The sequence below is a fragment of the Capsicum annuum genome, chromosome 2 (genome assembly GCF_002878395.1).
Source record: "Capsicum annuum cultivar UCD-10X-F1 chromosome 2, UCD10Xv1.1, whole genome shotgun sequence".
Lineage (NCBI taxonomy): Eukaryota > Viridiplantae > Streptophyta > Magnoliopsida > Solanales > Solanaceae > Capsicum > Capsicum annuum.
This window is the reverse complement of record NC_061112.1, coordinates 136,225,029-136,251,806: the sequence shown is the minus strand read 5'-3', so window position 1 is coordinate 136,251,806 and position 26,778 is coordinate 136,225,029. Positions and strand designations below refer to the sequence as shown.

The following is a 26,778-nucleotide window of genomic DNA, read 5'->3' as shown; positions in this document are numbered from 1 at the left end:
AGTATCACTCTATATCTCTGGGCTAGACTGAGAAGTAGGCACTGGTGTCGACTCTGCTCCAATCCGTAGTTCACCATGGGTGCTTAGCTTTTGCTGATTCATGTCACTAAGCTCATCTGGGGTGAAGTACTAGATTCAGAGAGAGCCCGAAGCATGGTGGTTTCATCAAACACAACATCCATGCTAATTATAACTTTTCTGTTTTCGTGACCATGACCAAGTGAAGTGCATCAAAGGAGAAAATGGTAGAGTGTTGGTTGAGGATGACCTCATTAGGGAGAGGTAACAGTCCTATTTTCATAAACTTTTGAATGACGAGGGGGATAAAGGTTTCGTGTGGGTGACTTGGAGAAATTTGAAGAGTGTCGTAATTATGGTTATTGTAGTTGGATCAAGGTTGAGGAGGTCAAGGAAGCTATTCGCAGGATGCGGCGGGGCAGACGAGATTCCAGTGGATTTTTGAAAGAGCACTAGCGGGGCAGGTTTGGAGTGGTTGACAAGGTTGTTTAACATTATTTTTAGGGCGGTGAAGATGCCTGAAGCGTGGAGGTGGAGTACGATGATTTCTGTGTATAAGAACAAGGGAGACATCTAGAGTTGCAACAACTACAGAGGTGTTAAGTTGAGTCATATTATGAAGGTTTGGGAAAGGGTGGTAGAGTTGAGGATGAGAAGGATCGTGACGATCCCTGAGAATCAGTTCAATTTCATGCAAGGTCGCTCGACCACTAAGGCCATTCACCTTGTGAGGAGATTAGTGGAGCAGTTTCGGGAGAGGAAGGACTTGTTCATGGTATTTATTGATCTGGAGAAGGCATATGACAAAGTTCTCATGGAGATTCTGTGGAGGTGCTTGGAGGCTAGATGGGTGCTCGTGGCATACACTAGGTCGATTCAGGATATGTATGATGGTGCGTAGACTCGTGTGTGGACGGTCAGTGGAGATCCGGAGCACTTTCCAGTTTTGATGGGGTTGCAATAGGGATTGACCTTTTGCTCTTTCTTATTTGCCTTGGTGATGGATGTTTTAACGCGATATATTCAAAGGGAGGTGCCTTGATATATGTTATTTGCAGATGACGTAGTACTGATTGACGAGACTCGGGGTGGAGTTAATGATAAGTTGGAGATTTGGAGACAGATGCTTGAGTCTAAAGGATTTCGATTAAGTAGAACCAAGACGGAGTACTTGGAGTATAAGTTCAGTGATGTGTTGCAGAAGGCTGAAGTGGTTGTGAAGCTGGACTCTCAGACCATTTAGAAGAGGGAGAGTTTCAAGTATCTGGGATCTATGATTTAGGGCAATGGTGAGATTGACGAGGATGTAACGTATCGGGGCAGGGTAGTTGAAATATAGGCTCTCACTTCGGGAGTTCTATGAGATAAGAAGGTGCCTCCGAAGCTTAAAGGGAAGTTCTACAGAGTGGTAGTCCGGCCGGTTATATTGTATGGAGCGGAGTATTATCAGTTAAGAACTCCCACATCCAAAAGTTGAAGGTGGCGGAGATAAGAATGTTGAGATGGATGTGTGGACATACCAGGAAAGAGAGGATGAGGAATAAGATTATTCGGGAGAAGGTGGGAGTTGCCTCGGTGGAGGACAAGATGCGAGAAGTGAGGTTACGTTGGTTCGGACACGTGATGACGAGAGGCTCTGATGCTCCAGTGTGGAGGTGTGAGACATTATCTATGGATGGTTTTAGAAGGGGTAGAGGTAGACTGAAGAAATATTGGAGGGAGGTGATTAGGCATGATATAAAGCAGTTACAACTTATGGAGGACATGACCCTTGATAGGAAGGTGTGGAGGATGCGGATTAGGGTAGAGGGTTAGGGGGTGGGAGTGCATCGGTAATAGTAGGGGAGTGCTCCTTTGTGTTTGGAGTTTCTTGTTCGTGGTGTTGTAGCTGTAGTATTAGCTTGTGGCTAGCGGTGTTAGTTTATTTTGCATATCGTACTAATTTATATGCACTTATCTTTTGTGTCTGTTATACTGTTAGTTTGTTTTGCGTACCATACTAGTTTATATGCACTTATCTCTTGTGTTTGTTATACTGTTATCGGTCCTAAATCGGGGTCTATCGGAAACAGCCTCTCTACTTCTCCTGAGGTAATGGTATGGTCTGCGTACACCCTATCCTCCCCAGACCCCACTAGGTGGAAATACACTGGGTATGTTGTTGTTGTTGTTGTTTCCTGGACACCAAAGCTTATAATCTTTAAGACCAGGCTTATAACCCATAAATAAGCACTTGACAGATTTAGGTTCCAACTTTCCATTATCAACATGAGCATAAGAGAACTTAGAACCAAAATAAGTCAAGAAATTAAAAAAATGACCAAAATAGGCCACCTATTTAAAAAGTTACCAAAATAGGTTAAACGTGATAATTTATTACGTTTTTCACTTTTTTCTTAATGATCAACTAACGGAGTTGACTTTTTATAAAACGTAATAAATTATTACGTTTTTCATATTTATTTGTAAAACGTAATAATTTCTTACGTTTTGTCAGAAAAATATATAAAACGTAAGAGTTTATTACGTTTTACATGAAAGCCGAGGTAAAAGAAAGACGGTGATTAGTTACTTTTTCTGAAAATTTGTACTAAAACGTAAGAAAAACATATGATGTCCACTTTTTACAGCAAACTTAAAAGACGTGGTCCTCACCCCATTTTTTTTTTCTCAAAGTTTCACTATTACTTCCTCCATCCCAAATTTTTTAATTTGATTTCTCATTTTACTTGTTTTTTTTTCATTAATCAAGTCGAGACAATTTTTTTTTTTCATGTTTACCCTTTGCATTAATTACTTTTTCTTCAAATTAAAATGTAAATATCATTTTATAGGGGTACTATGGTAAATTAGGCATGTTATTAATTATTTTTCTTAATCAACGTGTCATCTCAATTTGGAACGGATAAGGACAGAGGGTGTATAAAATTTTTTACTTTATGTTAATAAACTTATTTACATTTTTCACTTCACTGCTTGTCCAAAAAACATTTTAACTTCCAAAAATTTTTGCTATTACAAATATGCAAAAATCAAGAATGTCTACTATATTAACAATAGCTAAAATCAAGAATTGCTACTACTATTAAAAATAGCTAAATATGCTAAAATCAAGAATTTATAGTACTAAAAATCATGAATTTCTACTGCTAAAAATATTCTAAAGATTGTGTTTAACAATAGAAAGAGGAGGAGTAAGGAGTGTAGACCTAGAATTAAGTGGGGCGGCCTGACGCCAGTGAATGCGTGGGAGATAAGGGAGAGGTTGGCGGGAATGGGGGTGTGGGAGTGTAGGGGGGACGTGGATAGTATGTGGGACAGGGCGGCAAGGTGCATCAGGGAGAATGCAAGTGAGGTGTTGGGTGTTTCTAGGGGCCGGGCCGGGCACCATCGGGGGGATTGGTGGTGGAATGAAGAGGTGGAGAAGAAAGTGGGGACCAAGAAAGGGGCGTATGCTAAGTTGGTGGAGAGTAAGGACGAAGAGGAGAAACGGGTAAACAGGAAAGAGTACAAGCTAGCGAGGAAAGAGGCTAAGTCAGCAGTCACGGCAGCTAAGACGGCCGCTTTGGAGAGCTTGTATGCAGAGTTACAGGGGAAAGGAGGGGAGAAAAAGTTGTTTAGACTCGCTAAGGCTAGGGAGAGGAAGGGTCGTGACCTCGATCAGGTGAGGTGCATTAAGGGGGAGGACGGTAGAGTGTTGGTGGAGGACGGCCACATTAAGAATAGATGGCAGTCGTACTTTCATAGGCTCTTGAATGACGAAGGGGATAGAGCTATTGTGTTAGGGGAACTGGAGCACTTAGAGGAGTGTCGGGATTTTAGCTATTGTAGACGTTTTAAGGTAGAAGAGGTTAGACAGGCTGTCCGCAGGATACGAAGGGGTAGGGCGACGGGGCCGGATGAGATACCGGTGGAGTTTTGGAAGTTCGTTGGAGAGGCTGGTGTAAGGTGGTTGACTGGATTGTTTAATGAAATCTTCAGGACGACAAAGATGCCCGAGGCTTGGAGGTGGAGTACCATGATCCCTCTCTATAAGAATAAGGGGGACATTCAGAGTTGCAATAACTATAGGGGGATTAAGTTATTGAGTCACTCTATGAAGATCTGAGAGAGAGTGGTCGAGGTGAGGTTGAGACGGATAGTGTCTATTTCGGAAAATCAGTTCAGATTTATGCCCGGCCGTTCGACGACGGAGGCAATCCACCTGGTACGGAGATTGGTGGAACAGTATAGGGAAAAGAAGAAGGATCTGCATATGGTGTTTATCGACCTGGAGAAGGCTTACGACAAAGTCCCCAGGGAGGTGCTTTGGAGATGCTTGGAGGTGAGTGGAGTACCGCTGGCATATATCAGAGCAATTAAGGATATGTATGATGGAGCGAAAACCCAGGTGAGGACGGCGGGAGGAGACTCAGAGCATTTCACTGTCCTGATAGGATTACACCAGGGATCTACTCTTAGTCCCTTTTTGTTTGCGTTGGTGATGGATGTGTTGACGCGGCGTATTCAAGGGGAGGTGCCGTGGTGTATGCTTTTTGCAGACGATGTAGTTCTGATAGATGAGACTCGAGGGGGTGTGAATGACAAATTAGAGGTGTGGAGGCAAACCCTTGAGTCTAAAGGGTTCAGGGTGAGCAGAAGCAAGACAGAGTATGTGGAATGCAAGTTTAATGACGTGAGGCGGGAGAATGAGGTAGTAGTGAAGCTGAAAGCACAGGAGGTATGTAAGAGGGATAATTTCAAGTATCTTGGGTCTGTGATCCAGAGTAACGGTGAGATTGATGAGGATGTCTCGCACCGTATTGGGGCGGGGTGGATGAAGTAGAAGCTCGCGTCGGGGGTGCTGTGTGATAAGAAGGTGCCGCCCAAGCTTAAAGGCAAATTCTACAGGGTGGTAGTCCGTCCGGCCTTGTTGTATGGAGCGGAGTGTTGTCCAGTTAAGAACTCCCACATCCAAAAAATGAAGGTGGCAGAAATGCGGATGTTGCGCTGGATGTGTGGGCTGAATAGAGGGGATAGAGTTCGGAATGAGACTATCCGGGAGAAGGTTGGTGTGACTTCAGTGGAGTGCAAGATGCGGGAAGCCCGATTGAGATGGTTCGGACACGTGAAGAGGAGGGGCATGGATGCCCCGGTCCGTAGGTGTGAGAGGCTAGCGTTGGATGGTTTTAGGCGGGGTAAGGGTAGGCCGAAGAAGTACTGGGGTGAGGTGATTAGGCGGGACATGGAGCAGTTACAGCTTACCGAGGACATGACCCTAGATAGGAAGGTCTGGAGGACGCGAATTAGGGCAGAGGACTAGGGCCAGTCTGGGTCGCTAGTGTAGGGAATTACTTAGTGGGGGTTTTATTCCTGTTATGATTCCGTGTTCCGTGTTCCATGTTTTATTACGAATTTGTGTGCTTCCCTCTGCTTTCCTCTGTTTTATATTACTTATGGGTGACGTATTTATGTTATGTAATCTGCTTCTGTGCTTTACTACGTGTTTGTGTGGTATCTCGTGCCTTGAGCCGGGGGTCTATCGGAAACAGCCTTTCTACTTCTTTAGAGGTAGAGGTATGGACTGCGTACATCTTATCCCCCCAGATCCCACTAGGTGGGAATACACTGGGTTGTTTGTTGTTGTTGTTGTTGTGTTTTTAAGGACAGAAGGAATATAAATTTTTTTACTTTATGTTAATAATTTTTTGTAAGTGTAAAAATTTTTTGGACTAGCAGTGAAGTGTAAAATGTAAATAAATTTATGAACATAAAGTAAAAAAAATTTATACTCCCTTCGTCCCAAATTACTCGTCCCAAATTGAGATGGCACGTTGATTAAGAAAAATAATTAATAACATGCCTAGTTTACCGTAGTACCCTATTAAATGATATTTACATTTTAATTTGAAGAAAAAGTAATTAATGAAAAGGGTAAAACATGGAATTTTTTTTTGTCTCATCTTGATTAATGAAAAACAACAAGTAAAATGAGAAATTAAATTTGGGACGGAGGGAGTAATAGTGAAACTTTGAGAAAAGAAAATGGGGTGGGGGACTCTGTCTTTTAAGTTTGCTGCAAAAAGTGGGCATCGTATGTTTTTCTTACGTTTTAGTACAAATTTTCAGAAAAAGCAACTTTTGTTAGTGATGTGACAAATCAGTGTCTTTCTCTTATCTCGACTTTCGTATTTAACGTAATAAACTCTTACGTTTTATATATTTTTTTGACAAAACGTAAGAAATTATTACGTTTTACAAATAAATATGTAAAACGTAATAATTATTACGTATTATAAAAAGTCAACTCCGTTAGTTGACCTTTAAGGGAAAAGTGGAAAACATAATAAATTATTACGTTTAGCCTATTTTGGTAACTTTTTAAATAGGTGACTTATTTTGGTCACTTTTTTAATTTCTTGGCTTATTTTCGTTCCGAGTTCAGCATAAGAAGGACATCCAAATATCCTTAAATCAGAGTAACTAGCAGGAGTACCATACCTCTTGTGGAGTCTTTTTATCAATCGCGACTGAGGAAGAGTGGTTAATAAGAAGACAAGCTATGGAAGCAGCTTCGGTACAAAAAGACTTGGGTAAACCAGCATTAGAGAGCATACAATGCACCTTCCCCATTATAGTCCTAATCATTCATTCGGCTACACCATTCTGCTGCGGAGTATGACGAACTGTTAAATGCCTCATAATTCCTTCTGACTTGCATAGAACATTAAATTCATTAGAATAGAACTCTAAACCATTATCAGTCCGAAGGCATTTCACCTGCTTTCCTATTTGTTTTTCAATCATAGTCTTCCACTCCTTAAAAGTAGGCAACACATCATTCTTTTGCTTCAGGAAGAACGCCCTAACTTTTCTGGAATAGTCATTAATAATAACCATCATGTAATAAGCACATCCTCTAGAAGGTACTCTAGAAGAACCCCAGAGATCAAAATGAATTTAATCAAGTGTGCCTTTAGTTGAGTGGATGCATTTAGTGAATCTGACTCTCTTCTGCTCCCCAAAAACGCAATGCTCACAGAACTCCAATTTGGTAATACTCTGGCCATCAAGAAGTCCTCTTCTGTTTAGTTCAGTCATCCCGTTTTCAGTCATATGCCCTAGACGCATATGCCAAAGTTTAGCAACGTCACTTTCTGATAGAAAGAAGGTAGAAACAGCAACATCACCTGTAACCGTAGAGCCTTGCAAGACGTACAAATTAGCAGTCTTTCTTTGTCCCTTCATCACAACAAAGACACATTTGGAAACCTTCAGGACTCAACCTTCACCAGTGGACTTATATCCGTTCGAATCAAGGGTACTCAAGGAAATAAGATTTCTCTTCAGGTCTGGGACATACACATATCACCAAGTGTCCTCACAACCCCATCAAACATCTTGATCCTAATTGTTCCAATACTAGCTATCTTACCAGGTGTGTTATTTCTCATCAACACAGCACCTTTAGAGACTGTTTCATATGTTGTAAACCAATTCCGATTGCGACACATATGAAACGTGCAAGCTGAATCAAGAATCCAATCCTTACAGGGTTTGGAGTTACCATCAGAAACTACCAAGAGTTCTCCATTTGTCCATCACTACCACCATCTTCAACAAAATTGGCTTCACCGGACTTCTCTGGTTGGTTTTCCTTCGGTTTTGGAGCTTCTCTTTTTTCTCTATTCCGTAACTTATAACACTCGGATTTGATATGGCCTTTCTTCTTGCAGTAATTACAAGTTTTTTTTCTGTTTTTGGATTTCGTCTTATTCCTGTCATCACCCCCAGAGTTCCTCTTATGAGTCCTTCCTCGAACAATGAGACCATCTCCTTGAGTCTCCGACCCATTCACAAGATGCTTCATCTTCTCCTTAGAGAACAACGCATCATAGACTTCATCTATGGTCAGGGTATCACGAATCGTAACCCTAAAGGTCGTGTATGATGCAGGCAGCGAACACAACAAAATTAACCCCAGATCTTCCTCATTGTACTTAACCTCCAGAGTCTCTAAATCGGAGACGATTTCCTTAAAAACAGATAGGTGATCCTCCAAGGACGCAACCTTAGGCATGCAATGGGAATAAAGTCGTTGTTTGAGATGCAACTTACTTGTTAGGCTCTTCGTTGTACATAATGTTTCTAGTTTCAACCACAACGCAGCGGTAGTGGTCTTCTTCAAAATATCCTGTAGAATCTAATTGGATAAATGAAGGTGGATCTGAGATAGAGCCTTCCGATTCTTACGTCGTTTGTCCTCGTCCGTCCACGATGAGGGCATCTTATCAAACCCTAATAGAGCATCGTCCAAATCCATCTGCGCGAGCACAGCCCGCATCTTAACCTGCCATAACGAAAATCTGGTGTTGCGATCCAACAACGGAATATCATACTTCATGGTTGCCATCCCCGAGAAAACAATCGATCTATCTCTGATACCAGTTTATTATGATCGGGCAGAAAATAAGCAAACCACAAGCAAAAGAAAAAACAAGAACACACAGATTTACATGGAAAGCCTTGCGGGAAAAACCACGGACAGAGGCAGAGAACTTCACTATAATGGAGAGAGAATACAATGTTGGAGATGATAGTCTCAATTTCGTGTGTATATGAATAATCTGAAACAACCCACTAAATCACACTTATATAATACGTGCGTACAAATAGGTCTTAGGCCCAAAAACATAAAGCCGCAACCCCATCGGGATCAGTGGTGGGCTCCGGGATCAGGCCTATCAGCCCGATCCCTATGCTACCACCACAGACCCCATTGAAAATCACAAATATGGGTCGCACCGCGAAGCTTTCTGGGAAGGATGAACAAAATTCGGGTCACAACTCTAACAATGGTCTATCAAAAACTACTCTCTGCCTCGCAAGGTAGGGTAAGGTCTGTGTAGACACTACCCTGTTGAATTGGATATATGTGGAATGTATTGCACTACTCGGCCTATTTGGGAAGTGGTAATACGATTCTCAAAAAACTAGAGAGGGGCAAAACAGAAATGTTTGGTAATCAATATTGTCGGAGAATGTTTTCAGATCATTAAATGAGTCACATAAAAGTGCAGTTGGTGTAGGAAAATGGAACTACTTTTAATGTTTAACTTATACTTGTGTGCTAGTAGTAATAGGAAATATTGCTTCACAACATGATGATTGTTATGTCTTCGAAAAGGGTCAAAACTGTAGTGCTTTAAAAAGATACATGTTGTTGGAATGTCTACTTTCCTCTCTGTCACAGTACCATGGTCCTCTTCCTCTTGCTCTCTTGGTCTGGCATGGAGTGACCAACAGGCATCAGCTGCATAACCTCTTGCTTTACTCTTGCATAATATTGCTTCATCCACAATTTGCCTTTCCCATTGTTTAGATATCATCAACTTTTCTTGGGTTCATACTTATGACTCATTGCTCTCCCATTTCACTTTTTCATAGTTAACAACAGACACGGTATAAATATTTCTGGTCACTCAAGCATTATCTTCCACCATTTCCCTTAGCTTGCCGGTGATAGAGGAATTCAATTTTCCGTTGTTGATAGAACAGCAATAACAGTCTGAAGTATCTGAAATGTACAGCAATTTGAACAAAACCAACCAGAGGAAACTAATTTTTTGACTTCAAATTTTAATTTATTAATCTCTCTTGTCACACTCTTCAGAATTTTTTGGGTGTTCGAATAGGCTTTTGACACTAAATCATTTAATCCTTTGGTTTTTTTTTGTGCAAGTTAGATTTGATAACCTGAGTTTAAGAAGCTGGTTTCACATGGCGATTATTTTCTTTAACCCAAATGCTGGACTGAACCAGACAAATATTTTCTTTAACTCAAGTAGTCAGCATTTCGGACTGCTAGTGGCAGGTCCGATGTCATAATGGTCCTTGTAATGTGTCTGCTGTCTAGAGATTAAGGAGTTTATATGGCAATATGACCAAATTTTAGGGAATATTGACTTTTCCTGAACTTGGAGGATTTGTTTAATTACATCAATGATGCAATTCATTGTCCTGTTCTTTCACTAACAGACACTCTTTTTTCGCAAACAGGCTATTTAGGTTCCAAGTTTTTGTTTGCATTGTCAGGCTTATAACTTGTGGCCTTGAAGCATGATCTTGGATTGACACATTTTCCCTCCTTTTAAGATGCTTCAGTCTCTCTATAAATGCCAAAGAAACTTATGTGCAAAGATCAGGAAAACCAGCCTTTTCGTGCAGTTTGTGTCAACCAGCTGTGGCAGCCACATCCCAACTGATGCGAGCAAGTCACTCATTAATTTGCGTCACAAGAAGTCACATAGTTTATCAAAAATAGATCTCACTACTAAAGCACAACTAGTCCAATTAGATACTGCTAAATGTTCAAAAGTTTCAGCTTTGATTGAGTTCTTGCGAAACCATGGGTTTTCTGAAGCCCAGACAAAGAAACTAATTAGAATACGCCCTCAATTACTAGGATCGAAGCTGGGGAAAACCCTAAATCCCAAGTTGAAGTTCTTGCAATCAATTGGCTTTTCTGAAGATGAACGCAATAATATTGTCTGTTGTAACCCCAGCATACTCTTCAGTAGCATAGAAAAACAACTGACTCCATCCTTTGATTCCCTGAAGATTTTCATGGGTAGTAAACTGCAAGCAATGACTGTCATCAAACGAAGTCCACGTATCTTTAATAATATCCCTCGTAGTTTGAAGCGGACTGTACATGTATTGCACCAACTTGGTATTCCTGATTCTCAACTTCCAGAGTTTATTTCAAAAGCTCCTATTGTCTTGTCTATAAATCCCAAAAAGATGAGTACGGTTGGCTTGAGACTGAAGGAAATGGGGTTTGATGTTACTTCTCCAGCATTTAGGGCAGCTTTTGCTGCAATGTCTCTACTCAGTCATTCCAAAATGGAAAGTAAACTGGAAACCTACAGAAGTATGGGCTTTTCAGATGACGAGATCCTCAATATTTTCAGATCGCAGCCAACTTGCATGTTTTATTCTGAGGATAGTATCAGGCGGATTGTGGCATTCTATGTTGATAGACTCCATTGGAGCCTGTCATACTTGTCGCAAAAACCGGTCTTTCTATTGCGCAGTCTGGAGAGAAGGGTTATTCCAAGGTGTTCTGTCATGCAAGTTTTGTGGTCAAGAGGCATTATCTCAGAAGTTGGCAAGCTATCCTCAATACTAATGGTTAGTGAAAAGGAGTTCTTACAGAAGTATGTAACTAAATATGAAGCAGAAGTTCCTGACCTTCAAGCTGCCTACCATGGCAAACTTATGTTCAATGAGTACAGCTTTCATTTGCACGAAATTCGTCAGATTCCAATGTCGAAGGGATCATCTCCTAAAGCTGAAGCAGCTTAGTATTTGCACCATGTGTTGTCTCATATGCCTTCACTATTTTGTTTTTGCACCATTTGCTAGCAGAAGCTTGGAATTTAAACCATTTGCTGTCACATACTTGGCTTCAAAATTGTTGCCCATCTTTTGAGTTTGATCTATACTACATATAACATAACCCCATGAGTATTTAATGTGTTTATAGAGATACTAGAAGTCTTCATGGGTAAGCTTACAAGGGAAATGTCATTTGAATGAATTTTCTGGAATTGCATGTGCATTTTGTGGCTATGAACTTGATAAAATTAGGGGAATACCCTATGTCAGCAAAAACTAGAAATGTAGATGGTAGTGAGTTATGTCAGATATTTCACTTCCATAAGTGATGAGTTATTTGGTCCCTCTTTTTTAAAAAAATAATAAAAAATTACGCGTTCCTCGCCACATTTGCTAAGCTATTGAGATTGCGTCAGATCCAAAATTTATTTTCCTTACCATAGTTATTATTAAAGCTAGGTCCATCCCGCTTTCTTTACCTGACATTCCGGTGGAGATTTGCAGGAAGTGTTACGAAGAATTGTCAGGCCTGGGTGTGCGGAGGGTGATATATATCGTACATCGGCAATGACGTACGAAGCTAGTATTTTCACTAGAAGTAAAATACTAAGGACATAATAGGATGGATACATACATAAAAAATATACATTTAACTTTTTATGTACGGTGTAATTATCTCGAAAAGGTGATTCGGATTAACTCTTTGCTCTTGCAGGTGGGGAAGGGGAGTGTCAGATATCCGACATTGACAGATGATGGGTTATTTATGTGATCTTGAGTAATTCGTACCTAATGAATTAAATTTTGGAGATAAGAGGTAGACCCCAAGTTTATTTTGTTATCAAGTTATATCAGTAAATTTTGACATTCATATAGATAATGTTATGAAAAGAATACAAAGTTTGTTTCTCTCCCTCTCTCTTGAAAGGTTCTTGTTTTGACTATTCAATGAATCAACATCCATCCATCAATGTACTCTTGTCTCTTGTTCACATCACAATAATAGAGTAGCACTATGCTCATTTATCACACGATCTATGTATCCAACTCGAACCAAATACCAGTGGACACGTGCTATCTGCTAAACGTGATAGTTCTAAGATTTTATCATCAGCGTCCAATTTACAGCCACATATTCTGCTCCAGTGGACACGTGCTATCTGCTAAACGTGATATTTCTAAGATTTTATCATCAGTGTCCAATTTACAGCCACATATTCTGCTTCAAGGATTACTATATTTATGATGACGTTATTATCTGAGAGGTGACAAAGAAAATGGAACTTCCAGTATCAGAGAAAATGGAATTTGCCTTTCCAATATCAGAGAAAATGGAAGTTCCAATATCAGACAGAGTAAAGAATGCTTGGTATGAGTGGAATATCCAAGTATTTCTCCTGTTGAGCCTCTTCCTCCAAGCAATTTCCCTTTTCTTAGCACCAATTAGAAAAAGATCAAGAAATAAGTGGCTGATGTTGCTTATTTGGCTCTCCTACCTGGCTGCTGAGTGGGCTCCCGGCTTTGTGATTGGTCTTATTACCAACACTGTCACTGCTGCTACTAATTCTAGTGATGTAAAATATCACAATAATATTCTCATATTTTGGACTCCTTTCCTTTTTTTACACGTTGGTGGTGTTGATACTATTACCGCTTTTTCACTTGAAGATAATGAGTTGTGGATTAGGTATGTTTTTGCCTTCATTTTCCAGATCATTGCCTCTGCTTATCTCTTTTACTTGTCACTTTCCAAAAATAATCTCTGGCCTCCCACACTTCTCATTTTTCTTGCTGGAACCATCAAATGCATCGAGCGCGCACGCTCGCAATATCTAGCTACCAGCATCAAGGACGATGTAAATCAGTCTAGTTTTACTGACAAGCCCCCTCTTTGTGATGGTCCTGTTGATGCTACCAAATTAAAGAACTTGGATGTTGTTCAATATGCATATCATTTGTTTGAGATGTATAAAGGTCTTATTGTGGATCATAAATTTACACCAGACGCATTTGAGGCAAGTCGGAAGTTAGTCCGTGACAATATAAAAAAAGGGAATGACGCGTTTAGAGTAGTGGAGGCTGAGATGTACATCATGTACGAGGTCTTTCATACGAAGGCCTCATTTTTAGTCTATTCTAAAAAGAAGTACGTAGCCATCTCCCGTTCAGCCTATTGGGTGTCCTTAGTAGCAACATTGGGTTTTTTTGCGTTCGTGGATAAAGGAGGATTTCGCTCTGTGGATATTGCTGTGACCTATGCTTTGCTCTTTGGTACTATTATTCTGGATGCAGTGGCGCTGCTGATTATGATTTTTTCGTCCTACTTGGTCGTTGCATCCATGTTGCACTCTCCAACTTTAGGCGTTCTGGTAAGTCGTCCCTCAGAACTAGTGATGCAAATTTGGAGTCGATGCTTCCCACAAACTCTGTCTCAGTACAACCTTATAAGCCATTGTCTGCAACAACGTTCAAGGGTATGTCAAAAGGTGTTGAATTTCGTTGGGCTTGCTAGCTTCTTCGACGAGCTAACATATGTATCCCAGGTATTGTTGACCTCAGTGATATAACTCATCTATCATATGTTGGATTCATTCCTTTTTGTGGTTGGGGAAACATTGTTTTCCGCCTTTTGGGTGACCATAAGATTTGAATTCAAAACCTCTCGTGTGCTCTGTACAATTTTCATTGCTTGGTTAACTACTTGTATAATTTTATTATGTCTTAATAGGTACCAATCCCGCAAGCTACAAGGCTGAAGCACAAAATATTTAAAAGGGCCACACCATATTCTAGTTTGCCGCAGAGTCAACCAGACCCCCACTTCTATCCTACAGACCACTGGGCTCATCATTTCCGATACCCAACAAAAAGTATGCATAAACTCTTCCATCCAACAAGTGATGAAGAATTTCTCATAATCTTCCACATTGCCACGGAGCTCTGCTTCCATTTTGACGAAGATAGTAGCAAAGAGACCTCCAATTCCATCACGCATGACACTGTGAAAGATTTTCCCATTTGGTGTAAGCGTCTGTCAGACTATGTGTTATACCTTGTTGTATTCAAACCATCCTGCCAGCAGACTGCATTAGAATATCAGAGCACTATTGAAAAGACATTGGCTGAAGCTGCGGAGTTGTTTGCTCGAGGGAACAAGAAGACGTTAACAGACCAAAAGAAAGCCTGTGAAGAGATTCTTGGCCTAGCCAAGAACAACATTATTAGTGATCATATGACAGAAGACAACGAACTACTTCTCGATGAATCTGAGAAAGGCAATAGATCCAAAGGATCAATATTGTATCGGGCAAGCCTATTGGCGAATCTGTTGATAAGCAGCCAGGATGGAAATACAAGATGGGACAGACTTTTTAATGTGTGGATGGAGAGGCTACTGGAGATAGCAAAATGGAGCAGCCCAAATTTCCATGCTCAAAATCTGGGCCAAGGGGGGGAATTCCTGAGTTTAGTGTGGTTATTAATGGCTCATTTAGGAAGTGGAACGCAATATCAAGTTAAGGAGGGATCTAGCTTGTTGGAACCATCCTGGCTCCAGCCTTTTCCATTCCTCCCCCAGTACGACACTGAATAGTACACACTTGGGCAATGCCTAATGCTACTTGCTCCTAGCGTAGAGAATAGAAGCCTAATGTATAATTACAGTAGATATAAGTACTGTACTACCCTTTCTCTGTCGAATAAATAAGGGTGACATATCGATGTATTGTCACTGTAAATATAGGCTATGGTAATTATAAGCAAGGGACAAGGGTCATCACAAAGTTTGCTTAAAAATATAAACATCCTAACAATTAGAGAAAGGCCAACACCGAACCACGTGTAACAGTCGGCCAAGACGTTGCTTCCAACATCAACCGGACTTTATCTGAAAACTAAAACATCTTAACAGTCTATATCTTCATACTTACAATTTCCATGCAAGTCTAGCATACTCCAAAACTGTAAGAGAAGAATCTATTTGGACATTCAAGAACTTAAGGTTCATAGAACAAAAAAAAAAAAAAAACTGTATGAGCATAAATTGCATATCCACTCACATGTTCAAGCTCCAAGATACTACCTAAAATGTAAGAGCAGGGTTTGAGGAGAGAATAAGGGAGACAAAATCTTGCAGTAAGCAACTATAATAAATCTATCAGCTTTGCAAGAGGACCATCAGAAGCTTCCATTAAACAAACCGACCTGCAATCAAATATTCTTCTTCCTGATCTTTCCCTTGCCATGATTCTTCTTCTTAGCTATTTTAAGCTTCTTTTTCATTTTCTTTCCAAGAGGTTTTAAAAATTTTGTTCTTTGACTGCCATCAGCCATCTCCACATCTGGAAATCAAGATGATGATAAGTCAGACATTGAAGGGAGGCTAAAAAAAAGATGTCTGAGTTCCCATTCATTTCAGCAGCATCAGCAGATACAAAACACTGGAGTGGAATGGACAGTTAAATCCCGCTCACATATATTAATCTTTCCGCGGGAAATAAATAGGACACTATAATATCAGGAAGCTAACTTTACCAACACACGGGCGCTCGGCAAGACAGTCTTGTTATTTCCATTATATGCAAAAATATAGTATGATTGTGTGTTCTGTTTTCTTTAAAAAAAAATTGTGTGTTCACTCTCATATTGACATAGACGGTCTTAAAACTGTTTTAAGGAACTTGCCTGCACTTTGGTAGATATCCTCTAATCATCTAACACTTTGATAACACATCTTCATTTCAACCATCTTATCTGAACTCTATATGTTACATTCTTCCTCTATCATGCCATACTCTTGAGAAATCAAACCTAGATAAATGAATTGTCTGATTAGGCACTGCAATCCCGTTTACTGTGACATTAACTTCACATTTATGACGATTAAACTTGCAATGATATATTTTGTTTTACTTGTACTTATCCTAAAACCCTTATTCTCTTACAAGTGTCTCTATGAAGAATAGCATAAGAGTTCACATGATTGTGGTGCAACTAAAAAATTACTGAATCTTAACAAATGTTCATTCAATAATCCTAGAAAAGCTAGCAATCTTGCCCAAACATCTAGTTGAAATTATCATCAAATGTCCTACAGCCAGCTTACCTTTTTGAATTCAAGACGAACTACAACAACGTACCTTCACACAAATGTGAATCTCCTATAGCCATATTCATGATATCTCTAAGACAACATCTTCAAGAAAATATGAAGCTCCAACAGCCATACCCCTGACCCTGAGCAGGATGTGCTTACCAACAGCAAAGTATCATCACTCAGTACACACCAAGTCATACTACGACTCGTTTATCACGGAAGAGCTCGAACAAATATTTATACAAAAACCTAATTATTTCAAAGACCAAGTGACCCACTTCTGGAATGAATGTAGTATATTATTCTCGCCAACATAAACAGACGACAACTTTCCCGCACCATACCACTCCTATCAACATCTCATAACATCACAAGAAAAAAAAAACATGGCATACAATTGAAACCATATAGTTTAATTCCAAAAAGGAATCAGCCAAAGCAACAAACTTTTGGCCTTTAAGCAAAATATGTCCACTGCTAGTATATAAGCAGTTTATTTTTCTACATTTTGCAGCAACATTTAAAAATACGAAATCGAGTAAACAGAATAAAATTTAGCTCTTCACATAAGAATGCCCCAAATACAAAAAAAAAAATAAAAAAAATCATATTGATTCCAAATCAAGCAAAAAGAGAAGCAATTAAATAGCTAAAACATTGGGAAAAAAAGCATATAAGGCAGACCGGTGGGCTCCAGGGAAGGTCCAAACAACAAGGATTTATAGTACGCAGCTTTATAAAGTAAAACATACATACCCATTTTATTGTCGTTGTTAGAAGTAGAGGCAGAAGTATCCATAGACATGGAGGTAAAGGGAGACTTGACAACAAGTTTAGGGGCAGCAAGGGCAGCTTCTTGGGCAGCCAATTTAGCTGCTTCTTTCTTGAGGACAGTTGGCTCAGTTGCAACTATCTCTCTCCTTATGGCTCTCAGCCTCTTTTCCCTCTTTGATCTCATTGACTTCGCCATCTTCTTCTTCTTCAATGCAAATCCTTGTTCTCGGTTTTAGCCGTTCGAGCAGATATCAACGACTTTTTGTTTAGGGTTTGTTTAAGTAGGCAACAAAGGCGGAAGTCGCTTAAATTACGGTTTGCTCCCCAAAACAGTGGTTTAAGGTCAGAATTGACCCTAAAATAACTGGTATTTCATATTTTGTCCTCCATTAAAAAAAAGTCAAATTGTTTTGATTTTTTCTTGTTGGTAACTTACCTAAATTCCTTAATCTATATTACATTTTATCCCAACTATTTAGTTAATTATATCTTATTTCATTTTTTGAAATCGTAATACATATGTTATAAGGTGATACATATAAAAAGTAATACATTTAAAACTGACTAGATATTTATTTAAGAAAATAACAGATTGTCTTTTATTCCGTGGAACAAATCACGCACAATCAATTATACAATAAATTAATGAGATTCACAAACCCCCAATCAACTTTCAAATTTCAAGCGAACAAATCGAGTCAAATTAAGTTTCTTCCTTCTACTGCACTGATCGACATGTATTCTAAGTGCAGGGATGTGGGAAAAGCACTTACCATATTCGATTCTGTCAATATTAGAGATGTGTTTGTATGGAGTGTTGTGGTTGCTGGCTTAGTAATGCATGGGCGTGACAGAGAAGCAATAGGTTTGTTCTTGAAAATGCAAGAACGCAAGGTCAAGCCTAATTTCGTTACTAAGTACGCTCCTTCTCGAGTTACGTAGCAACGAGGAAATCACAGAGTTGCAGACTAGTACGACGTTGTCGACGGAAGTGAATGAAGAAGAAAAAAAAGGAGAAGAGAAATTATTATTTGAATACGTGATACATCTGAAAATCTGAATTATTATTTGGCAGCGGAGGATTAATATATGATACATTGTAATATATGTGATACATTTGGCTGTATATCTATGATTTTTATATGATTCGTATTAAATGTTTATGAAAGTTCTGTGATTCATATTAATATTGCCTGCATTAGTTTAAAAAGGTTATTTGTTATATTAGTGATACATTTTTATAGTTGAAATAAATGTATGTATCACAAATAATCTGAACGCAAATGGATCACTCATACATTGTCAATACAAATAATATCACCAATATTCTAACACCAAAATGTATCACTCATATACTGTCAACAAAGGTATCACCTATATACTGATAAAAAAAGTAACATTCATATGAATCACCGTTACACTATGAAAATGTATTCAGAAAAATAATATTTTTATATATGTATCAATCGGATTAACAAAAAAATATGTATAACCTATGTGTATCACCGGCGAATTTCATACTAATATTAACTTAAACATGCATGAATAACTAAATAAATTTATATATGTATCAATCGTTTTTTTTTTTTTTAAAACAGGAGAGATTCTAGGGGAGGAAATTGTGAATAAAAAAAAATAGTTGCATGCTTTAATGGAGGAGAGCAAATCAGGAAGGAAGATCCTTGATTAATATAATGATGCGATCAATTTCAATTTGGTGTTTCCCATTTAGTGATTTCGATGTTTGGACTTTGAATGTTGAAAATTTTACAACCTGACATTTTATTGTAAATACTTATTTTTAAAAATATTTTAAAATATGTGTATAATTTGGGAGAGATTTTAGAAAAGATAGTCTTTGAAAAAAAAAATCCTGCATGAGTTAATGGTGGAGTAAAAATAGGATGTGGATTTTTTGTTGATATGTATCAAGAATAAAGTTGAAAATCGGGATTAAATGTAAATTTTTAAAAAATAAGGGATATTGAGTAATATAATGTCTTAAATTTGGAATTTGTGTAATTTATCCCTTTTTTTAACCCTACTTAATAAATTTTATCCATAAGACAAATATTTAAACTCTTACCCAAAAAATTGATGTTCATGAGATTTCAACAGCTACGTATCTACGTGGGTCACGTGAAACTACTCTTCCCTCCCTAGGTCATACATGGTAGTGTTATAAATGGTCCACCCATTCTTTCGAAATTCTGAATATGCCTCTAGGCTCTAGATTTCAAGTCAATTAAATTGCACAATTGATCAAAAGTTATTCCTTAAAAAAAAAGAATAGAACTTATATGTTACCTATAAGATAGAAGTTCTACTTCTTGCACACAAGCCAAATGCTCGTAATATTTCAAAACAATGAATCTGTATACTTGACATTAACATTCTACTTGTTGGTAAGCATTAAATCTTACTCAACAAAAATAAAAATTGATGACCACATTTGGAGGGATAAAAATTCAATATTGAACTATCAATTTGAGAGACGCTAGGCGTAGTTTCCTATTTGTTCCCCCTTATTAAGGCCCAGAACGCCCAACCTGCATTACTTGGGCCTATAAGAGCTCATTAGCCTACTTTCACATTCATCAGCCCAACCCGGACCGGCCCATTTTTCATTCACTCTCTTGACTGTTGATAGTTGAACAAAATTCAGTTCAGTCATTGATCTACACTAGGGTTCCTTCACCCTAAACCATCCAATATGCTACCATTTTATTGATCTTCGACCTCCACTTCCACTTTCTCCAGCTCAATTTTTGTCTGTACAACAAGAAAAGAAAGTCAGAAGGGCAAAAAAGGAAAGTAAATAATGGCTGGAAATGCTTTAGTTCATGTATCAACAACAAATTCTACTATGTTTCCCATCATACCCAGTAGAAAAAACGTGTTGGGTAATCGTTTTTTATGTATAAAAACACCAATCAATCCTAAAAATCAAGTCTTTACAGTGAAATCAATGGCGGGTCGTAGTCAAGAACAAGAACGAGAGCAACAACAACAACAACAACAACAACAACCCGCATCGTCTTCATCGGAGCAGAAAGGTCCGCTTTCTGTCATATTAGAGGTTCCAAAGAATATATGGAAGCGAACTATGCGTCCATTGAGTGATTTTGGGTTTGGGAAAAGGAGCATTTGGGAAGGTGGGGTTGGGTTGTTTGTTGTTTCGGGTACGGTGTTGTTGGCACTAAGTTTGGCTTGGTTGAGAGGGTATCAGTTGCGGTCTAGGTTCAGGAAGTACTTAGCTGTGCTTGAGTTTGAGCAGGCTTGTGGAATTTGTACTGGCACACCTGTTAGAATTAGAGGAGTAAATGTTGGTAATGTGATTCGCGTTAATCCTTCATTGAGAAATGTTGAGGCTGTTATTGAGGTGAGTTACTACATGTTGTATTTTTGCGGAATACTTTTACACTCTGTTTGGATGGTTGCTATATATTGTTTCATAATGTGATGTATTGTTTTAGTGAGTACAACTTTTTGATAGATTGTATCGATTTTCGTTGTTACATAATGACACATTTAGCAATTTGAAGAATAGACCTACAAGAAAATTAGGGTACGGGGTTGAGCTACTGTAGAAAAGGTAGGATAAAGGATAAAATAGGACTGTTAAATAATAAGTAAAGACAAACTGAGAGGGAAAAAAGTAACAATGTGATCACACCAAATCAATCGTTACATAAAATGGGAATTTTTGTCGCTCTTCCGTTTGTATTTTTTAAAAAGTGATTGTGGTTGTTCAATTGTTGCTTGTATATGCCTTGATCTTAAACATTGATTATGTGTTTATAGGTTGATGATGATAAGATAATTATCCCTCGAAACTCATTAGTTGAGGTGAACCAATCTGGTCTTATCATGGAGACCATGATTGATATCACACCTCGAGATCCCATCCCAATACCTTCTGCAGGGCCCCTGGATCCAGATTGTATTAAGGAGGGTCTGATTGTTTGCGACAGGCAAAAGATAAAAGGACAACAAGGGGTTAGTTTAGATGAATTGGTTGGTATATTCACACGTCTTGGCCGTGAAGCAGAAGAAATTGGTTTGTCGAATACCTATGCTTTGGCTCAGAGAGCTCTAAATGTTGTTGAGGAGGCACGACCGCTGCTTACAAAGGTCTGGTGCCTTTTACATTTATTCACCTCCTGTTTTTATTTCTTTGCATGGATGAGTTTAATTCATTCAAGGAGAAAAAAAAGTTAATCCGACAAACAGAGTGAATTTAACTTCTGTACTTTTAGCTTATAATATAGTTATTCAATGATTTAACTTGTTGAAATTTTGCGGTTCTCTATTTATAATTCATTACATATTTTATAATAAGAAATTCATTATGAAGTTATGCTTTAAAGACCAATTGTCGTGTGTGGGAACATTTTAATAACACTGCTGTCTTAACCGTAGGTTAAGTCACACATTTAACTTAGTTCTTTCCACCAAAGCAGCATGTACTTCACGTCTACACCCTAAAAAGTGTAGTGTGTGGTGTATGAGTTAATACGAGAATGTTATGGACTTCAATCTTCATTGGCAGCATCTGTATAAAGAGCATTGTTGCAAAATATTTCACTGAGATGAAATTTGACAGTTGGATCACCCTTAATTTTGGAGAACTAAAAGAGCTTGTGAAGTTAATATGTTTCTGGAAGTGTAGAGAGTGACTACTGAGGTCATTAACTTGGGCAAGCCCGAATTATATTATATCCTGAGTATCTGACCTATCAGGGGATTAACATGAACGGATTTTCAGACAAGATGTACTTGATTGCTCTGCAATTCTTTTTATGAAGGATTTATTTGTCAGATTTGCATGAAAACTGAATCGAGTTGAATATCTTGTTTTGAAAATAGTGGAACTATTAAACAAGTGCTCCATAATACGAGATTAGTTTTATAAGTATGTTCGACTGTTATGAGTTCTAGTATGTGCATCCCTTCGAGAATTCTGTCAAAAACTAACATCGCGCGCTTCATGCAACCATCTCTATTAGCAGAAAAATGCTGTAGTCTTGACAAAATTTTGGTGTAACCCAGTTCGGAGTTATTGATTTCCATCCAATACATTAATATGTCATGTATTGCATATTCTAAATAATACGTCAAAAGCAAGTGCACAGCTATTATTTGTTTGTCAGATGTTAGGTGGCAAGTGTAAAACCGTGAGTAGTAAATACTGCTGCAATATGTGTTTCCTATACTGTTAGAATATGAGTAGGAATAGGAATAGCATATCGAATCCTACTTGGGAAGGGATTATTGGAGTGAATAGGGCCTCAATGTAATCATATAGTCACAACAATTCAATAATATTCTTCTTATTATTTTTCTCACATGGTATCAAAGCCTCTACGATCTTGGTAGAGAATCAAAGAGCTTCCGCTGCTGGCGGGCGGCTATAACCGATATATGCCGTCCGTCCGGCCAATGATTATGTTATATATCCCGCCCGTCCGGCCAATGATTATGTTATATATGCCGCCCGTCCGGCCAATGATTATGTTAGCAAAAGTTAGGCCACCACACTTCTTTCCCCTACTTTCTCATATCTAATTTGTGTAGCACTATGCATCTTTCTGGTGACTACTTTCTCATATCAGATCTGTGTAGCATCGTGCATCTCTCCAGACTGCTCATATTTAATTTGCGTAGTACTGTGCATCTTTTCGGACCACTTTCTCATATCTGTAGCACCGTGCGTTTTTTCGGTGACTCCTTAGATCTGATATGTGTATTTCCATACGTCTTTACGTTGACTACTTAGATATGATTTGCGTAAGGTCGTGCCATCATTTCGACCCTATCCATATAAGTTCTCTTTTCAGTAAGGTTGTGCCGTCATTCCAACCCTACCCATATAAATTCCCTCTTTTAGTAGGGTCGTATCGTCATTCCGATCTTACCCATATAATTTCAATTTTCAGTAGGGTCGTGGTGTCATTCCTATTCTACCCCTATAATTTCTATTTCTCAGTAGGATCGTGCCATCGTTCCGACCTACCCATATAATTCTCTTTTTTCAGTAGGGTCGTGTCATCATTCCGACCCTACCCCTATAATTTTTTCTCAAATGGTGACCATTTTTCAGCTATCAAATCTAATAATCCGGCGTGTGAGTATGTTCCGGCCAGTTCTTCGGTGACTATCTTGTTCAAGATCTACTATCTCTTGATTTCGAGATGACCCATATAGTTTAACAAGTTTCTAGCGACACATCGGCTTTCTAGCGATATTTACTACTTTTTGGATCACTTTTTTAGTTTGTTCCTTTTCAATTGAGGTTTCCCAGACGTCAAGAGCAGTCCTTATCAGTTTTGTTGCAGATATCTTCACTGATCCTCGTATTAGTTACATCCATAACAAGCTTGGTACATGTCTTCTATGCACCACCTTGAGGGGGAGTGTTAAAATATGAGTAGGAATAGGAATAGCATATAGAATCCTACTTGGGAAGGGATTATAATGTCGTGTCCTATTAGGAAAAGGATTGGAATGAATAGGGCCTCAATGGAATCATATAGTCACAACAATTCAATAATATTCTTCTTATTATTTTTCTCACATATACCACATTCATCAGCATTAAGCTATAGGGCCATTTATAGAGGGGAGGGAAGAACTGAAAAGCAGTCAATGTTGGCTATATGGTTGCACGCAGCTTATTATGCTGCTTGAGCAATTTATGTGTTCCTTGCAGGTACTTAGTATATTCTCATGTATGAACATTGTATCTTTGATGTAGTGACGCCTCAGATTAAAGCCATGGCTGAGGATGTCCAACCTATGCTAGCTGATGTTCGTGATAGTGGCTTGCTGAAGGAAGTTGATAGTTTAACCCGAAGCTTGGCACTAGTAACTGAGGATATAAGGTGAATCAGTAACTTATGATTGCTTCTTTTCTAGAGAAATCCTATTTTCTACTGCTTAATCAGCATCTTGAAGATACTTTTGCACTTCTACAGCAAAATTCAATATAGACATATTACACTGACCTACTATAAGAAGGATTTTGTGCTTTGAAATGCTTAATCCGTCACTCTGTCTCTCCCTTCCTCCACCTGCACATCTCTCTCCATCAGTCTCACATGTCTATCTAATAGGTATTATAGAATTGCTACATGTGAAAGTATCTGAAAAGTCTTGATTAAAAAAAAATGGTGAGAGTATCTAAGAATCCGCCCCAATATCTTAAGGCAAAGGGTGAAGTGGTTCGAGACCTTTATAAACCTCTTTGAAAGTTTTCACAACTTCTTTGGGGCACATTTTTTTTTTTTAAAAAGCATCATAATATGTTCCTGGTGGACTACTACTTTTTATTTGTAAAAAATGATGGTGTAAAGGCCAACTTGCACGCTCTTCGGCTATTCCTCCGAGTACTTGCTACCTCCACCATTGCAGGTACCGGTAACACTGCCTTCCAAGGCTTAGGAAGATTGGAAAATCACCTAATTTTTTTTCTCTGGTTGGGATTGCTTGTACCCACGGCATAGACCACAACTCTACTGGGCCACACCGTTGGATGTTTTCCTGATGTAATACAGGTGATACAACAACAATAAACCCAGTATATTCCCACCTAGTGGGGTCTGGGGAACAGGTGATACAGAAAAGGGTTAAAGATTTGTAATTACCTCATAACAAGAGTGTGTTCTTTTTATTTGACAACAAAAGAAGAGTTCAAAAGCTTGTAACTCTTCTAGGTTATCTCTAAGTTATGCATCTACTTTGAGGTTGCTTCTGGTACTGTTTTGTTTAGGCATGGAAAAACCATATTATCTTCTTATGGTGTTTGTGTACCAAATTGCAGGAGAGTGCACTCCACGGTCATGACTCCTGAGAACACTGAATTGATACGAAAGTCCATATATACGCTGGTCTTCACTTTGAAGAATGTTGAGGTAATTTCCTGCATGATGGTAATAGTCATTCTAACGTGTCGAGTCACTTTCACGCTTTGCTGATTCATCATTTGTCACGTTGTGCAGAGCATTAGCTCCGACATTTTGGGATTCACTGGTGATGAAGCTACTCGGCGCAATTTGAAAATGCTTATCAAATCGCTGAGCAGGCTATTGTAAAGTTGATGAATGTTGAATCTGATTAATGGCTTGCAATACTAGTAAGAAAGGTTGCTGTGTTTGGTAATGAGCGAGTCCCTTGGGCTATGGATTACATAGGGTGGGTGTATGTCTTGTTTCTGTTAATCCAATAGGTGTGAAGCCTTCCATTTTCACCTTTGTTCCGTCATAGAAATTGCAATATAAATGCCATTAAAAGTTGTTTTCACAAGTTTGAATTTTGATTCTTTTGTCACTTTTTTCTCCGTTTCCTTGTATCAATATTTCGAAATTCCTACATGTGGTTTTTGAAGTTATTCTACTTGTCCTCAATCTTATTAGCTGTACATTTTTTTTTTTTTCTCAACATTTGCCTCCATTCTAAACTAAAAGCTATCTCCATAGTTATGACTTATGGGGCATCAAGTAAAATTATTTGCTAAGGTAAGTATTTGGAAAACTGCTTTCTCTTTTTCCGAAAGGTCGATAATATTTGTTTGTTTCTTCTAAGGATAAAAATAAAGAAAAGGTACCTTGTCGAATATAATCAAACTACTTATTTTACGTGAAGGTGCTACTATTTAGGGTTTGTTTGGTACGAACGAGAATGTTCTTGTGGAAAATAAATGAATTTCTTACTTATTTTTTTAGTGTTTGGTAAGTAAGTAAACAAGGTATTCTCTATAAAGTATTTTTTATGTAATCTTGGTGTGAGGTATAAGAGATAAATAGTTCTAAGGTAAAAGGCAGGATTATTTTATTTCATGTTTAGTTGGAGGTATTAGTTAATCCCGAGATTATTTATTCCACCGTTTATATCATATAATAAAACAAGTTATTTCATATACATGGTGGGATAACTCTTTTTCAACCAAACGACTCCCAGATGGAATGCTCAAAGGATGAGGATAAACCTGAATTTTTCTCATTTTTAATGAACTCTTTTATGAGAGAAAACGTTTTTCAAAATATTTGGAACAATCAAATATGAAAAAAAATCAAAAAACATTTTTCTAAAAGTTTTTCTCCGTACCGATTGCCAGAACACACTTGTTGAGTCGCGCATTTTTTTTTTTCATTACGATTTCATTAATCTCCTTCCAAAAATTTTGAATTATTAACTATATTAGCTTCTATGAGGTTTTTATTTAGTATTATTAGTTTAAAACTAGAAAAATTTATGTTCTCAACTAGTAGTACAGAAAATTAGGTCTTCTGATACTCTTATTCGGAATTCCTTTGCATAATTTGGGACAGAAGGGGAATTGTAATTTTTATTTCATATATTTGTTAAGTAAAGTGTTTTTTAAAATTTACTCAATCTACTTTATGGTGTGTTTGGCATGGAAATATATATATATATATATATTTGTTTTAAAAAAGCTTTTTTTGAGTTTGGTTTAAAATTCTGTTTGGCTAGGGGAACGCTATCTCTGCAAA

The 26,778-nt window shown here is 38.3% G+C and overlaps 4 protein-coding genes across 5 annotated transcripts; 3 read left to right on the top strand and 1 right to left on the bottom strand.

The window, feature by feature from the left end:
• The first annotated feature begins 6,430 nt into the window (after positions 1–6,430).
• On the top strand, positions 6,431–11,523 carry LOC107859720. The gene is made up of 2 exons (XM_047407133.1): positions 6,431–11,412; positions 11,443–11,523. Exon 1 carries the CDS (start codon positions 10,153–10,155, stop codon positions 11,362–11,364), a length of 1,212 nt encoding a protein of 403 aa, XP_047263089.1. The 5' UTR covers positions 6,431–10,152; the 3' UTR covers positions 11,365–11,412; positions 11,443–11,523.
• A 682-nt stretch (positions 11,524–12,205) lies between these two features.
• On the top strand, positions 12,206–15,134 carry LOC107859719. The gene is made up of 2 exons (XM_016704809.2): positions 12,206–13,940; positions 14,126–15,134. The coding sequence occupies exons 1-2, from the start codon at positions 12,675–12,677 to the stop codon at positions 14,987–14,989; spliced, it is 2,130 nt and encodes a 709-aa protein (XP_016560295.1). The 5' UTR covers positions 12,206–12,674; the 3' UTR covers positions 14,990–15,134.
• A 104-nt stretch (positions 15,135–15,238) lies between these two features.
• On the bottom strand, positions 15,239–17,541 carry LOC107859721. 2 transcript variants are annotated; one of them, XM_016704811.2, is made up of 2 exons: positions 17,249–17,540; positions 15,239–15,737 (listed from the first exon to the last, which is right to left on the bottom strand). In XM_016704811.2, the coding sequence occupies exons 1-2, from the start codon at positions 17,460–17,462 to the stop codon at positions 15,607–15,609; spliced, it is 345 nt and encodes a 114-aa protein (XP_016560297.1). In that variant the 5' UTR covers positions 17,463–17,540; the 3' UTR covers positions 15,239–15,606. The 2 variants fall into 2 exon arrangements, with proteins under 2 accessions (XP_016560297.1, XP_047263090.1); XM_047407134.1 differs by having other exon boundaries at positions 15,668–16,206; positions 17,249–17,541.
• Positions 17,542–19,826: 2,285 nt separating this feature from the next.
• On the top strand, positions 19,827–25,671 carry LOC107859723 (protein TRIGALACTOSYLDIACYLGLYCEROL 2, chloroplastic). Its single transcript, XM_016704812.2, has 5 exons — positions 19,827–20,648; positions 21,071–21,400; positions 24,035–24,150; positions 25,089–25,179; positions 25,267–25,671. The coding sequence occupies exons 1-5, from the start codon at positions 20,088–20,090 to the stop codon at positions 25,357–25,359; spliced, it is 1,191 nt and encodes a 396-aa protein (XP_016560298.1). The 5' UTR covers positions 19,827–20,087; the 3' UTR covers positions 25,360–25,671.
• The last annotated feature ends 1,107 nt before the right edge of the window (positions 25,672–26,778 follow it).

What these genes read in the sequence shown, in the direction of transcription:
- LOC107859721 (XM_016704811.2), bottom strand. Translation starts at nt 17,462, where the DNA reads ATGGCGAAGTCAATGAGATCAAAGAGGGAAAAGAGGCTGAGAGCCATA. An exon ending in TAACAACGACAATAAAATGG is followed by an intron (nt 15,738 to 17,248) that starts GTATGTATGTTT and finishes CTTGATTTCCAG; the next exon opens with ATGTGGAGATGGCTGATGGC.
- LOC107859719 (XM_016704809.2), top strand. Translation starts at nt 12,675, where the DNA reads ATGGAACTTCCAGTATCAGAGAAAATGGAATTTGCCTTTCCAATATCA. An exon ending in AGCTAACATATGTATCCCAG is followed by an intron (nt 13,941 to 14,125) that starts GTATTGTTGACC and finishes ATGTCTTAATAG; the next exon opens with GTACCAATCCCGCAAGCTAC.
- LOC107859720 (XM_047407133.1), top strand. Translation starts at nt 10,153, where the DNA reads ATGCTTCAGTCTCTCTATAAATGCCAAAGAAACTTATGTGCAAAGATC.
- LOC107859723 (XM_016704812.2), top strand. Translation starts at nt 20,088, where the DNA reads ATGGCTGGAAATGCTTTAGTTCATGTATCAACAACAAATTCTACTATG. An exon ending in CTAGTAACTGAGGATATAAG is followed by an intron (nt 24,151 to 25,088) that starts GTGAATCAGTAA and finishes ACCAAATTGCAG; the next exon opens with GAGAGTGCACTCCACGGTCA. An exon ending in TCACTTTGAAGAATGTTGAG is followed by an intron (nt 25,180 to 25,266) that starts GTAATTTCCTGC and finishes CACGTTGTGCAG; the next exon opens with AGCATTAGCTCCGACATTTT.